Raw genomic sequence first — 19774 nt, 5'->3', positions numbered from 1 at the left:
GCCAGCTCAGCCTGGCACCCTGCTCCTGCGGGGAGCCGGCAAACGCGGGGTGCCCGTGCCCGGGCGGACCCTCGGAGCACAGCATCCGAGGCCAGGCTGCTTCGGCTCCATCCGGGAGAGCAGAAAACACCTCCAAGGAGATGCTTGCCCACTCCCAGCGCAAGATTCCCCCAGGGAAACCCCGCACGCCAGCTCATTCCTTTGAATTTCCTCCCACTGCTGGGGTTGGCTTGTCACACCAGCCCACATCAGCTGCAGCTTAAAGACTGTAAGCGGGGAAATAAACCCCATTAACGATTCACTGAATAAATCCCCTCCTAAAGCAAACATCCCGTCTGGGGTCTGCAGGGTCGCAGGGCGCTGAATTAGGGACCCACAGGGCTCTCTCCTGTCCTAACCCCTTCCCAGCCAGCCATGCACTGAGCAGGGAAGTCAGCTCAGCCTAAAAGCCGGGGAAATTTCCTTCTGGGACAGTCCGGGATGTGGTAATGAGTGCAGAGGTGCGGTGCAGCCACGCAGCTCCCAGGACACAGCAGGAGTTCCTGCCCACTGCAGCAGCAGCAGCAGGTTCCTGCTCCGGGAAGGAATCGCCTTCCTCGTTCTGTCACACCCACGAGGACACGGCCGCGGAGGACTCTGCTCCATCATCCCTGGGAGTCATTTCCCGTCCCAGAACCGGAATTAGGTTCATACAGGGCTCGTATTCCCACTGCAGGCTTTCAACGCAGGCATCTGAGCTGAGGCGGGGGATCGGAAGCAGTTGTTGCTTTTTAAGTCTTCGTGCCGCAGCAATATTGGCTGTTTGGATCAATTGTCCTCATCCGAGCTGTGCTACGGCTTGTTCTCCCGGGGAGCGCTAATCCCCTGGGTTTTAGGCAGTCTCACACTGCCTCCCTTAAGGCTGATCACGATTTTTGGGTGAGAAATAATACCCCACTGAGAGTTAATGGCCCGCCTCTCAGAAGCATCTTTACGTGAGAAAAAGACAAAAATAAAACATGGTTTAGCGGTTAACGTGGTGGTGTGGCTGAGTTGATACTTGGACTGGTTGAGCTTCTCTAAACGTAATGATTCTATGGTTCTATGATATCAGGCACTCTCAAAAAAAAATCTTTCTAAAGAATCCCCTGTTGAAAGCCCACACGACACATTGCCACATTTCCCTCCCTCCTCCTTCTTTTGACTGCAAGCAAGGAAGAGGAGTTAATTTAAAGGCAAAGGCCAAGAGTAGTGTCAGTAAATATTGCCATGAGTCCTTGTTGGCATTTGTGTTTGGTAAGTGAAGATGCAGAGGGAAGGATCAAAGCTGCCTGAATGGCTTTTAATTACAAGCCTCGATTGTTCTCCCAGAAAAATATTGCAGTTACCTAACAAAGCTCTTCGAGTGGAATTAGACACTAGTCCCAAGCTTCAAGAGCTGTTCAGTGGCTATTTTCTCCCTTAAAAAAAGTAGATTTGATGTGTAGATAAAAACCAGGCACTCTCTTCAGTGCCTACAGCCAAGTCTGGTGCTTCCTGGATAAACAGAGGATGGGAAGCTTTCCCCATGAGGAAGTGAACAGCCTGGGGTGCACCAAAGGCTGATGGTCACTCTGCTAAAGCCCCCCACCACAGTGTTCCCTGGCTGGGTGGGGTGGGGACTCCAGGTGCTGCCACCAATGTGGGAAGGGGGAGTTCCCTTTGGGGGGTCAAATAAACTATAGTTTGGGAGCAAGACCTTTGACAGCAGACAACCGTCCCCATTTTCAGTTTTCCTGAGATGTGTTTTCTTTCCCTGTCTTTCACCAGGATTTCTGCACATCTCCACCACCTCCCCGTGCCTCGATGCTTCTGCACAGCTCGTGCCACAAGTGTAGGACACCTTGGGAGTTTCTAAGGTCCAAACTATCCCCTGTACAAGACGCGATAAACCAGCTGAATAAGGAAATCAGGGAAATAAGGATTCAGTTTCATAAACTTAACCCTCAAATGAGATCAGAGACTGGTAATTAATAAAGTCAGATTTCAATGCAATGAAAAATCTCCCCTGAGACCCAGCCTGCTGCTGCTCAGCATTGATGGAAGTCTTACGAATGTAATTAAATTTCCCTTATCCATGTGATGGATTCAGTGGGATCCTTCCTGCCGTGGTCACACCCAGCTGAGCTCCTTCATCCATGCTGACCAGGAGCTGGGATGTGAAGCTGATGGCCACCATTTCACGATGCATGGGGCAGGTCAGAGCCAACAGCTCACAGAATCACAGAATCATGGAATCACTGAATGGTTGGGGTTGGAAAGGACCTTAAAGATCATCCAGTTTCAACGCCCTGCCATGGGCAGAGACACTTTCCACTAACCAGAGTACTCAGAGCCCCATCCAGCCTGGGCTTGAGCTCATCCTACACCTTGTGGATAGCCCCAGGCAGAAGGGCTTGGTGGAGTCACTGACACTCACCAGAAGATGAAGCAGCTTTCCAGCGAAGCACAAGCGAATTAAACCCCAGTGCAGATGCCAAAGCAAACCACAGGGAGAGCCCTGGTTGGCTTTCCATTGCCACCTCCCCATCACCTCCGAAATGCAGGGAGAAGGGTAAAACACTGCCACCAGGGGCTGGGTTAGTTCTCTGCCCCTTTACGCTGGGTGCCTGGAGGCAGGTGATTATCTCTGGAAATTTTAATGGCATGAAGGTCAGATAGATGACCTTTAAGGTCCCTTCCAGCCCAACCCACTCTGTGATTCTACGATCTCCTCTGTGGTTAAGCAAAGCAAGAGCAGCACAAGGCTGAGATGAGGGAAACTCCAAAATATGTGAGCAAGTGACCTGTGCATGTGGAGAAGTTGCTATTAACACCTAACACTGAGCAAACATTAAATAGCCAAATCACAATACGGGGGTTTGTTTCACACAGAGGAAATCAAGCTGAAAAGCCATTAATCTTTATTTCATGTTGACTGCAGAGCTTCTGTTTTTATTCCCTATCACTGAATGAAATCAGCATGGCATGAGCTTTTCTCGGAGTATTCACTGCACATGCCAGGCTGGAAACACACAGAGAAGCTGATGTTTATTGAAGGGACAGAGCCAGCTCCGGCTCTGCGTGGGCTCCTCTTTATGGCCAGGAAAACGGTGATCTAATGCAGCCAAAACCAGTCCATGGGAAGATGCTGATTCTTTCAATGGTTTCCTTGGAAAAAATCAAGTTTCATGCTTGGTTTCTTGAAGAATCATTCTTCATTTCACTACACTGAAAATGTGCTGTTTGGCAGTGCTGGTGCTGCTGCTGCTGCAGGCTCCAGCCCTTCCTGCCTGGCTTTAGGCCCTGAGGGGAGGAAAGGAGCGATGCTGCCCCTGACTACTGCTGGCAGCAGGAGACTCCATCAGCACTGGAGCTGCATCCTCTCTCAGAAATAACACAGGCTGGAGGAAAAACCCTTTTTGCTGCAAGAGTGGACTGGTTGAACAGGATATGATCTCCTCCCAGAGACCCTTCCAGCAGTTCAGCCACAGGAAGACCAAATTCCCAAGGATCCTCCTCATGGCAAGGGTTTGGATCTTTGAGGTCCCCTCCAACCTGAACCATTCTAGGACTCTGAGATTCTGTGAATCTGAACATGGGAGATGTTGTCCTGGGGGGTGAAGGTGATCCCAGCTGGGGTAGGATATTGAGCACTTTCTAACCCAGGGACTACTTAGGGGGTTTATGGGTTGCTGAAGCAGAAACCTTGGGATGGGGGAAGGGGCTGTCTGTGTCCCCCAGCACTGTGGAGAGCCGGCATCACTCCTTCCCTGCAGCCAGAAGGGATCTGTGCCCTGAGGGAGAGAGACCTAAGTCAGTTTACATGGTCCAGCGGCATCATCGTTGCCAAGATACGAAACCATACTGCTCTATTTATTGATTATTTTGTTCTATCATGCAATCTATCCAGGCTTCAGAGTGCTGAAAGCAGGAACAAAGGGAGTTTGTGAGCTGTGGGACTCTGATTTAACAGCACCCACTTCAATAGCAATCCCTTGGCTTGGAAAAGTCCTAAAACTCCCTCTTTCAAAAGGAGCTTTGGCCTTGGTACTTCTGCTACCACATTTTGAGCAAAGGTGTCATGAATCCCCAGTTTAAATGGGCAAGAGCACAGGTGCTGCAGCCACTGCGGGCCACTCAAAATAGACATGACAATGAGGGGCCCAAAAAACCGTGTGCGAAACACCCATCAGCATCCCACAGCACAAGCACTACTTTCTTACAGTCCATCTCCGTTCCTTAAGCAGCACCAGGACTTTTGGGTTATGGGCTACCCTTCCCACTTTCCATTTCATAGAACCACAGAATCATAGATTGGTTTGGGTGGGAAGGAATTTTAAAGGATGTTTCATTCCAACCCCCTGCCATGGGCAGGGACACCTTCCACTGGACCAGGTTTTTTCAACCTGGCCTTGGACCCTTCCAGGGATGTGCCAGCCACAGCTTCTCTGAGTAACCTTTGCCAAGGCCTCACCACCCTCACAGGGAAGGATTTCTTCCCGCTATCTAATCTAACCTGACCTCTGGCAGTGGGAAGCCATTCCCCCTTATCCTGTCACTCCAGACGCTTGTCCAAAGCCCCTCTCCAGATCTTTTGGAGCCCCTTTAGGCACTGGAAGGGGCTTTAAGGTCTCCCCAGAGCCTTCTCTGGGCTGAACACCCCTAGCTCTCTCAGCCTGTCTCTGTAGCTGAGATGCTCCAGCGCTTGGAGAATGTTTGTGGCCTCCTCTGGACTCACTCCAACAGGTCTCCTTTTCCCCTTTCTATCCCTTCTTCAGCCTCCCCACCTCACAAGCAATCCTCACCATGGAGATGGGACAGCTTTCCCTCCCACAGCTGTTGCTGCTGGATTCTACCCTCCATCCCTCCCATCTCAGCTCCGTGGTTCTCCTCAGCAAAGGAGAAGGCCAGGGAGTAGGAGCTGGTCCTTCATACAGCCCTGGGCAGGGCTTGGGAGGTGAAGATCAGGGGTGTGAATTACCGGCTGCTTCTGCAAAGTCACGGCGACGCAGCTCTGCTGCCGCAGAGATTCGCACGGCAAACGCAGCGTGAGGCCATGAAGGCACAGCCAGGGCTGCGGCCTGGGATGTGTCCGAAGCAGATGCTCCTGCTGGAGGAAGGAGAAATTTGCTTCTGCATAAATACCCACAAAAATAGCTGAGGGGGAGCACAGCAAAATGAGTGGGAAAGCAGGCTGGAGTTTTTCTGTCAGAGCCTGCTTTGCTGCCAGTCTGAGTCTCTCTGCTGAACAGATATCAAAGGCTGCACCCACACCAGCTGCTGCTGGAGATCCTTTTCATTTAAAAAAAGAGGCTCTAACTATGGAATAGCCACCTTCCCTATAAAGCATTGCAGGGTGAGAGGCATCCTTCTCTGGACATGCATTGTCCTACCCAGCCATGATATCCCAAAGTACCCAGAGAGAGATTGGAGCCCAGTGACAGCTCTTTAAAGAGTTAACAAGCCTTCTTGTGGGAAAAAAATAGAAAGGAAATATAATTTTTTAAAAAAGACATATTTACAGTCTAGCTCCTCATGAAAACACCTTGGAAAAAGAGACATGGCAATTGCTCACCATCAGGCAGTGTCTTCATCAGGGCAAGTCTCGAGCTTTGGAGCAGGGGGAACCACAAGGGCTCAACACATCTTTGGTCTTTCTGCAGTCAGGGTTTCTCCCACCTGCTGAAGTTGTTTCCAGCCCTGGGGACCAGGCTTTGTGGGGGACAGAGGCATTCAGAGCAAGGAAGAGGCTTTGTGCCTCCTGTGGGCAGTGGGCTTGGGGAGAGGGATTTCAACTGAATGCTCACCCAAAACAAGTAACCCCCATCTGATCTGCAGCTCGGTAAAGGAAAACCCAGCACCTCCCCAGCTCAGGTCTTCCCATGGCATAAAGCCACAGACCACAGAATATCCAGAGCTGGAAGAGACCCACAAGGATCAGAGACCAACTCCTGGCCTTGCAGAGAGCAACACCAAGAACTGCACAATGTGCCTGAGGGTGTTGCCCATCCAAACCTCAGTGAAGGTGTAAATTCTGCTCCTTATTTCTGCTGTTAGAAGTTGTGATTCATGGAGGGGGGAATGTTGTGGGCTACGGAAGAGGAGGGGAGATGTGGTTCTTGCAAAACCAGAGATCTGGCCAGGCTTACCAAGAGCCAGGGAGCTGCTTGGGGGAGAGCTCAGTCCCCAGCTCATCCATTCCTCAGCCTCTTATAGCACTTGATTTCAGCCAATAGCAGCAGAGAGAAGACTTAGCACATTAATAAATCTCATAATACTGAATAAAGCACTTTGGTTTATGGTTTTGCTGTAAGAACCCACCCCTGGATACTTATAATTAATTGAACTAGAAGAAAAATAAAGATTTCCATTTTTTTTCTCACCAATTTACTTTTTCTTTTTTAAGAAGAAAATCATCACTGCTAATAAAAAACCCTCTCCTGAGAGGGTTCCCATATCTCTGTGCAGAAATCAATATTCCTTATCAATATTCCTTATTGCACATCTCACTGGCTGATCTATCTTTCCTACAGAATATGGCCTTGGCTTTATTTTCAGAGCAGTTCTGCAATTTATTGTTCTCCCAGGTCATGCTTAACCCCATAACTCCAGCGAAGTGTGGGGAGAGGATGTGGGAAGAGCTTGTTTTCATCCTTCAGCAGACTTCACCTCTAACAGCAGCAGCTGCCTGCACTGCTGCCCTGGCTACACATCACAGCTGCCCTTTGCAAGACCCAGGGACCCAATTTCCAGCATTTTCACATCTTCTGTTCCTATGTTAACTACAGACAAAGTTTCCTGTGTAACAAAAGTTCCCACTGGTCTCCCTTAAAAGGGATGGGCTGAGACATTCCCGATCCACCCAGTTAACTCTTCCAGATTATCATTCAAGGCACAGGAGTTTTTATTGTCCTTTATTAAAGCACACAAGTAGCCACCTAATTGTCATTTACACTGCGGCAGTTGTAAAAATCACACCAATACAACCACTTCCAAAGGGAATTACAGAGCCAGCACTAAAGCCATCCAGCTGACCATGAGCCTGTAACTCCAGAGGCACAGTACAATAAAGTTTTGCTTTCAGGTGTTTGCTGCTCTTCTTACAACAAACTCCACTGAGCATTGAACAGAATGCCTAAACACATTCACTGCAAGGGCCATGGAAATACCCAAAACACACATTTATTGAGTACTTGAATATATAAGATCGTTGCAGCATAGTCATTATAACAAAATCCATATTTAAAAAATGCCAAACACGGGTATATTTTCTTCAGAGGACATAAATCTATTTAAAAACCCAGCCAAGAACAACAAAGGGAGGGGGGCTGTTCCTCAGCCAGCCACCAATGAATGTTCTCCTGCTCCCTAAGGGTAAGAACAGCCCGGCAATCAGTTCCCAGCTTCAGCCCCAACCATTCCCAGACCCCATCAGACCATCCCACAGCAGAGGGGCTGAGAGGACCCAAGATCACTCACTGCCCAATGCTGTTACTGCACCCACAAATAACATCCCACCTAAAATCCAGTTTTTCCAAAGGCATGGATGAAGCTTGCCAGCAATGCAGTTCTCAAGGAGCTGTTCTTCACATGCCTGGGGTTTATATGGGATTTTCTGGTGAGGGCTCAGGGATTAACATCCACTACAAAGTGCTTAAAGTGCCCAGATTTCCTCCTCCCTCCAGATTGGTCAGGGGAAGTGCTAATTGCAAAGTTTGCTCTGGTATCCATCCAGATTCCCAATCAAATGCTAATCAGCATCAAAATCCTCCCAGCTTGAGCAGTTTACAAGGGATCTGGGTCCTACACGTGGAACACTGGAATTGCATCTATATTTTAAGCCCAACCATGAGGGAAACACTACATAGAAATATAACATTTGATTCCTTTGTACAGCATATATAAAGAACAAGACAGCATTAAAATATTGGCAAATCAATGCATTAAAACTACAGAATCTCATAGACCAGAGCACAAGAAATATATTCACATTGGAATCTGTACAGTCTGGACAACGCTGCTGGTTCTCAAGTTGAGAGACCTCCCCTCTCCAGGTGGAGGTTGGTGATTTGCTCCCCCGTCAGCACCACTGGCCACCACTGCCCGGATTTCCCTGAGCTGTTGTGCTACAGGGAGAATCCCAGCCTGCTGCCCTCCCCAGCACAGAGGGCATTCGGTGGTGAAACTCTTTGGGGAAGCTTTTGTTATTGAGTGAAATGACAGGACATTTCATTTTGCACAAAGCTCTGGCCTACTCTGGGAGAGGAAAATCAATCCATGGTTGGCAGGAGGGCTGGTACCTGGGCAGCATTTCCCACGTGCTCTCAGCATCGTGGATCTCATTTCAGTTAAAAACATAAAACAAACCACAGAACCCCACGTTTTGTATGGTTTGTGCCCGCTTATCCCATGTGGAGCAGGTGGCACTGGTTTAGGCTGCCTCCTCCCACCAGGAATGTCCATGTCTTCTGGAAGAGCTGCCATTCTCCCAAACGGCTTTCCCCAAGACATAAATACATGTGTCTATAGGCCACTTCATTCCTTCCTCCTCTCACCGAGGAAGATGCCCAAGGCATGCTTGGTAAGGAGAAATCCTACACGTATCTGCACCTATTCCACTACAGACATGTATATACAGACACATTCTGTCCATTATTACACTGGAAATACAGAGTTTAAAAAAAAGTTGTAGCAGCATGTAAATGAGGAATTGTGTTCATTTCCTCGGTCTTTTTTCTTCCTCCTCTTTGGAGCTACGTCATCAGTTCTGACAGTCCCTTCTCTCCCTCTGCTCCCCTCTGAGAGGGGGTTTCACTGCTGATCCCATCTGCAGGAGCTGGCGTTTGAAGGCAGTTTGAATTTCTCTTCCCGTCAGCTCCCTCCTCTCCCTCCCTGCATCCTTCCCTGCACGATGACTCATCCTGGAGATGATCTTGGGTTTTGTCTGATGGCTCCTGCCCACTTTGGCTGCAGCAAAGTCTGATTTCAGAGCGATGGCACAGGAGGAAAACCCGCACAGGAGCGCCTGGTGAGCCACGCGAAACGTTAACATCTCCGCTCAGGGAGGACAAAAGCAATGCAAGAGTTCACATTTTGTCTGTCTCCCAGCAGCAGAAGCATAAGCCCCAGGAGCAATGCCTATTTTAAACCCTTGATTCCCAAACTCTCAATAATGTTGCAAACCCCAGGGTTTTGCAGGAATCAAAGGGCTGATTTCAAACATGTTCCATAGTGCAGGATGCACTGGAATTAAAAATGCATCAAATGGGCTCACTTTCTCTGCATGCTCTCGCAGTATCCGGTTTTCCCAACCCCCAAAATTGTTTCCTTGGTTTCTCACCTCTCAGTTTTGAGGTCCTGCTAAAGGGCCGTTATCTGAGTTAGTTCTGACGTGGGGGTGGTCGGACTCTGCTGGGCGACAGCCACCATGGGGATTTCCATGCCTAGTCAGGCCGGATTGTTAGTCCCCTCTGAGTTCTTGCAGGCATAGGCAACATCCTTGGCAATGCTGCACATCCTGTTGGACATCTGGAGCTCGGTCCTGAAGGCGGTGGGGAAGCAGAACTTCTTGAAGCACGCCTTGAAGTTCTCATCCAAGAAGGCGTAGAGCACGGGGTTCAGGCTGCTGTTGGCGTATCCCAGCGCGGTGCAGAAGCAGGAGATGGCCAGCTCCAGCTCGCTTTCTGCCTTGGCACCCAAGCACTGCACCAGCACAAAAATCTGGATGGGAGTCCAGCAGACGATGAAGACTGCCACCACCACGAGGACCATGCGGGTGATGCGTCTCAGGTTCCGGTCCTTCTCCTTGGAGCCCGAGAGGACACGGACGTTCTTGAGCCGCCTGATCATGAGGCTGTAGCAAATGGTGATGATCAACACGGGGATCATAAAGGAGAAGAGAAAGACACAGATGCCAAACACTGGATCCCAGTAGTCCACGGGAGAAGGGAGCTTAATTAGACAATCAATTTCTGCAAGAGTAAAAAAATAAAATGGAAAGGAAGATCAGAAAACACAGATCAAGCAGAAAAGCATCTGCACATGCAGATTAGTTTAGGTTAGTTAGGTTAATGGTTGGACTTGATGATCTTAGAGATCTTTCCCAACCTAACATAACAATTCTGTTTAATACTAGAAAATACTAATTCTGCATTTAATACTGGAAATTCCAATGTTATGTTTAATACTGGAAAATCCAATTCTATGTTTAATACTAGAAAAGCAGTAGCAGTGATACAGAGAGGCAGGGGCAGAAAGGGAAGAGTTAAGATGATTTTACAGCAGAGACCTCACCCCACTGATGAAACTGGCACCCCTCTCCCTGGCCCCTCCTGTCCACCAGCACCTCCCTCCCTCGGGATGCAGTTGTACTGACCATTGTTCTCATTCTCTGCAGATCCCATCACCATGGCCGGGATGCCAAAGACAGAAGCCAATGCCCAGATGCAAACATTGACCACCTTGGCCTTGTGGGGCGTGCGGATGTCCAGGGCTTTGATGGGGTGGCAGATGGCGATGTAGCGGTCCACACTCATCATCGTCAGCGTGAAGGTGCTGGTGAACATATTGTAGTAGTCGATGGAGATGGCGATCTTGCACAGGACATTGCCAAAGGGCCAGAAGCCCAGGAATGTGTCTGTTCCCTGAAAGGGCAAGGTCATCAGGCACAGGGTGTCAGCCAGAGCAAGGTTGAAGATGTAAATGTTGGTGGCTGTCTTCATCTTGGTGAATCTGAAACGCAGGAATGAGCAATGATTAGAGCTCCACCTGGCCCTGATGGGTCAGACACTGAACTTTACTGAAGCAGATTCTGCTCCTTTAGGAAGGAGGTGCTGTATTTTCTTACGTAGTGAGATTGGCCACACTCACCTTTCAACCTCCCACACAGATCAGCCCATCTCCTACAACACCAAAAATGATCCCTCCACAGTCAGTTCCATGGGCAGGAGAATCATTCCCTCAGACTGCCAGTGAGCACCATGAAAGCCTGAGGCTCAGATGGTGTTTCTCAAAAAATTACTTCAATAGGGCCAAGTTAGGATTTCACTACCTATGGCTTCATTATTGTAAGTATTGGTGAGAGCTTTAGCCAGTACGCTGGTTTGAAAGGTGCAGGGGTAAGCTGATCAGCCATTTGGTGTGGACTCATGGCCAGAGAGCACGGCTAATGTGAGCTGTCAAATCAGAACAGGCAACATGGCCAGCCCTGGTCAGCCAAAAACTGTTGAGGAGCTAGGTTTGAATCAGAAACCAAAACATCACAATGGTTCTTCCTAAAGAAAGGAATAAAGTCACGAGTCAAACTCTACTTCAAAGACTTTTTGTCATTTCAGTATTACTTTTACCACATGAACCGACTGCCCCAAAGAAAGTCACCTTGCTCTAATGGCAATCATCTCCTTTTCACACTTGGGAAATGATGCAGAGCCAGCTGTGACCACCCATCCAGGGGGACGTGCAGCATCTGCAGAAATGGAAGCTCAACAGTGACTCTGTGGCTGAATCTAACATTTCAGCTCCAGGATATTCCTCTCATGGGCAGAATAAGAGCTCAAATAGGTATAATTTTAAAACTACAGCTCATCCATCATTTACTCTACTAATGGCCTTAGCAGAAACGTCGCCAAAAATGGCAGACAATGATGTTATTAACAGAGTGCAAGTTCATTTGAGGGTAACGCTTCTACCGTAAACTGCTGCACTATTTTCAGCCTGATATGTGTTAGAATATTAAGGGGTCTGATTTGACCTAAAAAGCTCTTTTTGCCAATTTGATTCAGAAAAGCAAACCCACAACTGCCCTTCTCAGTGCTGTGCCCTCCCCTGAGGGTCTGAGCTTCTTCAGCTCTTGATAAATGATTTGAATCCTTGGCAGAACATTATCACTGGCACATTCTGAACCCTGCTGGGACACATGGTGACGTGGCCAGGTTTGCAAGAGAAGCAGACAGGGGAGCCACGATCCAGACTATGAAGTCTTTTTTTACCTGCCTTGGAGCTCTAAGCTGGGCTCCTATCAGAGGTCTGAAAGCAGCTTCAGAAAGCAAGACCAAATGATCCTACGTTTGACCCTGAAAGCCAAGGGAAGATTTTGGAGGTGATCACTGATAGAAACATTGTTGGAAATACTTTGAGATCCCCACACAAGCCTGAGTGAGGCTTTGCCTGGCCCAGAAATCAATCACAGGTTCTTAGAAAGCCAGCCCAGATAAACTTACATAACCAAAGGCAGTAGAAGGAAAATGCCAGTGCCTTTCCTTTTGTGATGGAATGAATGAGCAAAAGCACTTTGCAAATCCAACACAACCAGGCAGTTGCCAGGGCTTTAAGCTTTGGGATTTACTAAGGAGAATTACAGCAAGCTGCAGTGCCCTGAACTCCAGAGAAGCATCTCAGGGTGGGCAAGTTTTCCATTCTTGTTTGAATTCTTGCACTTGACATAAACGTGGCAAAGCACAGGGGGAGGAGGTGGGTGTGTGGGTGGATTCACTTTCCTCTCCAGGTCAGCAGAGGGGGATTAAAATGAAATCACTGTTTTATCAGCTCTCACAAAAAAAAGCATTGTCAGCTCAGGCTTTAGGAAGTTATTCAGTCACCTAAGACTGTGGTAAGGTAAAGGCAAAGGTCTCCTGGGAGCTGCAGTTTCCCCTGAACACCACAAACCTGGCTGGGCTGGCTCAAGCTTCCCGAAGGTCAAGTTTGTTGCAGTCCATCCTGCCAGGAGGGCTGGAGCCAGAGGCAATTCATCAACACGCCTCTAACCCTGACTGCTTTCACTGATGTTACAACTCAAGGGAATAGCAAATTTGAGCAATGGTGAGCAACTTCACTGCAAAACAGAAAAACTTAAAGGTTGTTTGGGTTTGATTTTTTGTCATTGACCAGTGGGAGAAACAAGCAGCAATTCACCCACCTCCAACCTCCATCCAGCATCCATGGGGGTCAAAGCTGCCTCCCTGCACATTCCTGTGTGCCCAGGACTGAGAAGTCTGGGGCATCTCAGCCAGCCCTGAACTCAGGGTGTGCAGATCAAACCTTCAGCTCCCTCCCACATCCCTCCAGCCCCACTCCTCCCAGACACTTGTCAGCATGAATTCAGGTGCAATTGCTCTGCCTGGCCCTGCAAAAGCCCTCAATGCACAGATCCCTCTCCTCTGCCTCCTTCCTCACCACCTCCTCGAGGTTACAGCAGAGCCACCTTCCCTCTCTCCCACACGGGACACACTGAGGTGGCTGTCCCACCACTTCCTTCAACACATCTTCCAGTGGAATTTAAAGCTATTTTGCACTTTTGAAAGGGGGGGGGGGGAATTAATTTACACCTAATTAATTACTTCTACACCACTTTCTCTACATGCTGAGAGCCAACAGTCATTGTCCCAACCAACCAATGTTCCCAAACAATTCCAGAATGTTCAGTACACGCAGAAATCAATCAATCATTTCTCTGTGGATTAATGTCTATTTCTTTTCCTCCAGAACTGAGAGTGTTCTGTCTCTTAATCTGCACAAAAAAAAAAAGACAAATTAAACTCTGAGGCTTTAGGAGGCACATCAGTTTCCTCCTCCATGACACAGCTCTGCTGCAGATAAGCCTGTGGATTCCATGGAGGACATTAACTACCTGCTGGGCCACTTTCTTGCACTCTGCCACAGAGGTAATTTCCTAATGGAGCATCTCCCACAGGGTGGTTCTCAGCTCTCCATCCAGCTCCCCCTTTATCACAACAGTAATTGCTTTACTCTGCTCTCCTGTTCTCTCGGATGCTGAAGCCTGAGAGGAAAAACACCTGGATATCAGCTCAGAACTCATTTTCCCCCTCCTTTTTGTTAAGTGGACCCTCTGGTTAGGGGAGCACACAATCTGGGAGAGGAGATTAAGGGCAGGTCACTAAGGGTAGGTAGGTAGAAAAACCCTCTGGGCTTTAAGGACCTGTTCCTCACAAGAATGGATTCTGCCCCTGGCTGAGCCTCAGGGTGAGCTGCAGACCTCCCGTTTTAGCATCTTTCCCTCTTTGCCACCCAGCCACAGCAAGGCTGCAGGGCTGGGGCTAAGGACCAGCTGGCTGCAGCAAACCCACAGCCCAAAACAGAGCTGCAGACACCAGGGGCAGAGGGACCAAAGCAAAGCCTGCAGCCCTGCAGAACCCTGAGCTTTATTTCCAGGAGCTCTCTGCCTCTTGGAGCCTCTTGATTTTAATATGTGTAGCTTCAGCTAATTAGGATGCAGACAGTGTTGTTCACCTTGAGCAGCTCCCTCCATCCCCACCTCACACCCCGGCAGCAGGGACAGCCTTTGCCCCCATCTCTGGACAAGCAAAAAAGAGCAGAAAAGGCCCAAGGAGGATTTTTACTGAGCTGCTCCCACCCTGTGATGGTGGAAATCAGCCCCACTTCTCTCCCATCTCTGCTCCCAGCCTGCTCCCAGCCCTCAGGTCCTGTGAAGCTGATATTTGATCTGGCACGTTCTGTCATGATTTGTGTCTCCTCAGCCGTCCGCCCACACTGTGCTCTCTGCATCCCTGCTGCTCTGATCACCATCCCAGAGCCCCCTCAGCTTAAAACTTCTGGCCAGCTTAAGATGATTTATTCTTAATGGTTCAACAGGCCCTGAGCAAACACACAGAATTTGAGAAGGACAAATTTAAATCAGTCTGCACTCTGAGGCCAGACACTACAGCAAAAGCAACCACCAACAAGGCACCTAAAAGCCTATAAATTACCCAGCAAGACAGGGACTGACTAGGAGGTGAAAGTTAGGGAATCTGCAGCCAGCCAGGATGAGAACACACGTTGGTGTTTTCTTGTCCCTGAGTCTCACTGCTCTGTCTGAGGGACAGCTATGAAAAACCAGCCCCACCCTGCGCTCCAGGTGTTCTCTGGGGACCAGTGTGGATGGTGCTGCCATGCCAAGGGAGGAGGCTCTGTAGCTGCTGTTGCAAAGGCTTCAGCAGCTCACCCAGGGGCTCCCAGGGATGCTCCCACATCCCTGAGCAGGTGCTTGGACACCAGGAATGGTGCTCTGGTCTAAGAAGGGCACTCATCAGCATCCACCCTGCAGCAGGATGCTCTTATCCCTGCTCGTGGGTCAGATCTGCCTCTGCTGAATTGCTCATGTCCAAAATGCACCTGGGAATTGTCCAGTCTCTGAAAAACACTGGGAACCAAGTCCCATGTTGAACATCACAGAGTTACTACTGCACATGGGCAACTCCCTTTCACCCACCTCACCACAGCCAGGTGGAACAAAGAGCCCTCCAGCACACCCTGAAGCTACAGGACCTGTGTTAGCAGGGGCCAGATGTGGTTACCGTGGGTCATGTGGCTGAGCCCAGCTCACCTGGACTCATGCAGACCCAGAAATCAGGGAACTGCAGACCTGTCCTCTGTAGCCACTATCACAGCAGGATCCCCTCCTGCTCACCTGACCATCCTCCCCTGGCTCCGCTCACTTTCCAGGGCAAAGAGACCTTGGGGTGGGTTTCATTCCTCTATAAGCTGCAGTAATTTGTGTCTGTTTATTTTATGTTTCAAGGAAAAACTAAGAGGCAGACCTGGAGACAACAAAGGTCTCAGATGGCCCCACTCGTGTCCACTGGGTCCCCACTGTGTGAAGCACTCACTTCATTTCAGCTCTGAGACACACATCCGGTCCAGGCTTTTCCCTTAGAGAGATTTCTATTAAGGAATCAGGATCTCTGAAATGTCATAATTAACTTCATTTCCCCTGTCTCATCACAGCCAGCTGCCCTCACCCCTATTCTCGGGGACTGAGGCAGTTTTCAAGCAGAACGACAGCTGGCACAGCATCCCCTGGCAGGCTCATGATGCAGCACCTTCCCATCACATCCTTCCTCCTAAAGCTTCACCTGGAGGCAGCAGATGAAAAGGGCCTAGACAGCACTAAACTGCCTAAAACATTGCTCAAAATGCTCTGAAATGTGCTCTGCCACAGAGAGAGCTGAGCATCCCCAGGATTTTGCCAGGCTCCCGACAGAGAGCTGCCATAGCAATTTCTTGCTGCCCAAGAAATGAGGCAGCATTCCCATGGGGGTTTGAACAGGAGGAAGGGAGTCCTCCAGATCCCCACTGCTCAGCATCACAGCAGCTGGAGACAACAGAGACTCCCTGGACTAGAAGCTGCACCTTGTCCCTCCCATGGCACACCAGTGGCTGGCAGGGATTTGGGGCCTCTGTCACTCCCCTGTAACAACACCTGGGTCAGCACCATCTCCAGCCCCATGAGCCAGCCCCACCCCCGGGGCCAACAATTCATCCGCCTTCGCTTTCCTTCCTAAAAACAAAGATCTTGGGCAAGCAGCCTTGTAGACTTCAGTTAATAGCTAGAAGGGATTTCAGCAGCCTGGTTTCCCCCACTCTCCCCCCAAACCCTCTGTTCAGCTCCTTGTTTCACATTCATTAAGAAGCAGAACAGGAAATATATGCAGAAGAGAGCAAACAGCAGAAGGAGGAGGGAGGGGAGGCATCGTCTCTGCTGGCAAGGAGCTCCAGGATGAGCCAGCAGAACAAAGCCACAGACAAGGCAGGTTCCCACAATAGGCCTTTTACTGTCCAGGAAATCGTGTTCCTCACAAGAGCCCTTCTCCATTTTACCCAATTAGTGCTGCTCAGCACTGGAAGGGATCGACAGTCACATGATGACTGTCTCTATAAATTAATCATTCCAAATGTTAAATCACTCCAAATATAATAGATATGTAGGCTGGGTTCTACAACACAGAGGAAAACCTAGAGGAGGATTTGAAGCTGCACTTTTGTGTGAAATACCAGATTTAAAAACTTTTCCCTTGGTGCTGCAAAAAACTCATTCAGGAGAAACAAAAAAAATGAGCTATCCTGAGGCCTCCAACTTCCTCGAATGCTGGTATTAGAGCCTATTTATTTCCCAACTCCCTCAAAACTGGGAAACTGTTATTGTCTGTAACACCACCAGTCTTCTTCTGGAAGAAAATTCTCCTATGGGCTGTGTAATGTGTTGAAGCCTGATTATCCTTGCTGAAGCATGGAAAGAAAAAAGCTTGTGTGCGGTGCTCATTACCTACAGCGATAGGGGTGCATCACAGAGGGTTTGTCGATCATTTTTCCATTAATGGAAGAGATTTATCATTCAGAGCCCCAAAACCCTGTGTGGACCTGCCAGCAACCAACTTCCAACCTACTGAAAACCAGGTGCTATTCAAGGTGTGAAGCATCAAAGCTCGAATCTGAGGAGAAAAACCTGTGTTTGAGAAGTTCATCAGCATCCTCCTTGTAGGGCCACCACTTGGCAGCTCTGCATCAATCTGTGTACATGGCCAGGGTCAAAAGTTTGATATTGAGCCCAATTCATCCTCACACCTGCTCCTGACCTCAACAGACAGGGCAAGGAGAGAAGAATCCTGGACAGAGATAACCAGAAGTTGTTACTCATCGACTCAAGGGTCATTGCCTTGGCTATAACTCAGTGTTGGTCTCAGCTCAGTACTGAGCTCCCAGGGGACACGGATGGGGAACAGCAGCTCCTACATGTGCTCTAGCTCAGTTATAACCTCCCCAGCACACACTTTACAAGGGGGCTCTCCAGGCTCACCGAGTTTTTTGGAAAAAACAGAGGTGAATCGCAAAAAAGGACTCCCCAGATAATAAAAACTTATGTTGGCTTTTATGTATATATATGGGGTTTCTGAATAAAGGGAAATAGAGAAATGGAAAAGCCTGAGGGCAACTGGAGGCAGACCCTGTCTTCAGTTTTCAATTGCTTAAAAACTGTGAAACTAGAGGACACACACAAAATGAGGTAAATTCCAGGGGGGATTCCAGTGCTAAATCCCACTTTCTTTTCCTGAGTTGCCTTTATCCAACTGGAAAGTATCGAAGTCAAAAAAGGTGTGGAGCAGAAGCCAGTATTTTTCCTGCATAGCCATGGCACAGGTCCACCCTGCCCAGGACACCAGTTTGGGACAGTTGGGTTACTGGTGATCCTCCAGTCCCAGCCCTGGGATCAGCAGGGCCAGCAGGATCCTGCCGTGCACATCCCACCAGACCTCTGCAAACAGGGAAAAGATTTCTGCCCAGACTTCTCCCTGCACACATTAAGGTTCATGCACGGGGTAAGGACTCCCTTCCTCTGCTGCACACGGGCTGGCATTCCCATGCAGCTACATCATGATCACCATCATCAGACAAGGGCTTCCAGCTTCCAGAGCCTCACTACTCACACACTTACACACACCCACAAACTGCTCCAGTGATTGCTACTACACTGGGAAGGAACACGAGGTCTTCAGATATGGCACCAGTGTGCTGCAAACCTCCTCTCTGCATCTGCAGACTCCCCAGGGCTAAGGGGATCCCTTCTCCCTGCCATAAACTCCTCAGTTAACAGAGCACAGACAGGCAGCCTGATGAACAGTCATGTCACTTTGTCCTTGGAGCAGAGATTTAACCACCCTTCACCAACCTCTGATACCAAAGACCTAATTTTGCAGCATCTCCCCCAGCCAAGTTGTAGTTATTCAGGAGAAAGGTGCTTTGGAAGCAGTTGGGCTCCTGGCAGGAACAAGACAATCTCACCAGTGCCTGAATACCTGCTAAACAATGTCATCTTCTGTTGGAGGATTCAGCCTGTCTTTTCTTGTGCTGGCAGCATCCACCTGCACCAGGAATCTGCTCCAAGATGTGGATAAAATGGAAGCTCCCTCCTTAACACGCAGGGTGCAGGGATCAAAAGGGGGATGCTGGGGTTGAACATAATTACAGCCCTAAGAGCTGCACAAACTTACTCTGTACTTAGAGGGCAAACAAGGTTTCTGATTCCCAGAAACAGAAGAGTTTGAACCACAGCAGAAGCAGACAGGGACTCTCAAAATGCCAACAATTGGCAGGGAGGATGGAGTAGTGCATGCTCTGTGCTGTCCCTCTGCAAAAGTCTCCCCCATTCTCCTGACTTCAGCACAAGGAGCCAGAGAAGTTGCCCTTAACTCTGCAGCATCCTCTCACGTCTTATTTAAGTCTGCAGGCTCCACAGATCACATTTGTGATTTTTCCCCTGTAAAAGTAAAAGGAAGCTTCCCAGCAGGCTCTTTCCTTTGCAACAAGGTTCAGCTTTGGAAAGAGCCAGCTCCCAGATGGAGCAGCACCTGCAAACACAGCTGGGGTGCCGGACACAGCACAGGAAGGAGAGGTCCCATTAAGGAGCCAGCACACCCTGGCAGTGGAATGCTCCCAGCACATCACCCTCCCCAGGGACATCCAGCTCCCTAAAAAAATTTTAAAAGCCCCATTTTTTTTGAGCAGATCTGCTCACTCTGTTCCATTCTCTGGGTTAAACTTTAGGAGGCACCAGAGGGCAGCTGAAAACTGGCAGAAACCTTCATCACAGCCTAGGAAGGGAAAAAAACAGATAAAACCAAAACAATAAAGCAAATGCCACATCGTTACCTCTAAAGCACATCTCAAGCCCCAGGGAAGCGCCTGCCTGCTTTACCCGCAGCAGGGATTGAGGGAGGGAAGGTCTGCCCCGCTCCCAGCTTTCCCTGGAGCCTCCCCGGTATCCTACCTGACGATCACATACATGACGGAGCAGTTGCCCACCAGCCCCACAATGCACACGATGGAGTAGACGACCACGATGGTGATCTTGATGCTGAGCGGCAGGAAACCGTCCCCTGTGCTGTTGTTGAACCAGTTGCTGGGCAGAAAGCTCAGGTTGAGCATGGAGGAGTCATTCAGCAGCTTCCTCAGGTCAGGGTCTTCAAAAATGTGGGCAGGGAAG

General features: G+C 49.2%; 1 protein-coding gene across 2 annotated transcripts in view; it reads right to left on the bottom strand.

The window, feature by feature from the left end:
* Window positions 1-6886: 6886 nt before the first annotated feature.
* Window positions 6887-19774, bottom strand: part of OPRL1 (opioid related nociceptin receptor 1) — a 14086-nt gene continuing 1198 nt past the window's right edge. For both annotated transcript variants that reach the window (XM_017733975.1, XM_008634510.2), the window contains exons 3-5: window positions 19559-19774; window positions 10376-10731; window positions 6887-9971 (exon numbers count right to left, since the gene is read on the bottom strand). In XM_017733975.1, the coding sequence (XP_017589464.1) occupies window positions 9448-9971; window positions 10376-10731; window positions 19559-19716 (1038 nt within the window). In that variant the 5' untranslated portion in view covers window positions 19717-19774 and the 3' untranslated portion in view covers window positions 6887-9447. The remainder of the gene's footprint in view (window positions 9972-10375; window positions 10732-19558) is intronic.

The sequence above is a fragment of the Corvus brachyrhynchos genome, unplaced genomic scaffold (assembly GCF_000691975.1).
Source record: "Corvus brachyrhynchos isolate BGI_N302 unplaced genomic scaffold, ASM69197v1 scaffold10, whole genome shotgun sequence".
Taxonomy (NCBI): Eukaryota; Metazoa; Chordata; class Aves; order Passeriformes; family Corvidae; genus Corvus; species Corvus brachyrhynchos.
This window is presented reverse-complemented; position numbering and strand designations above follow the sequence as displayed.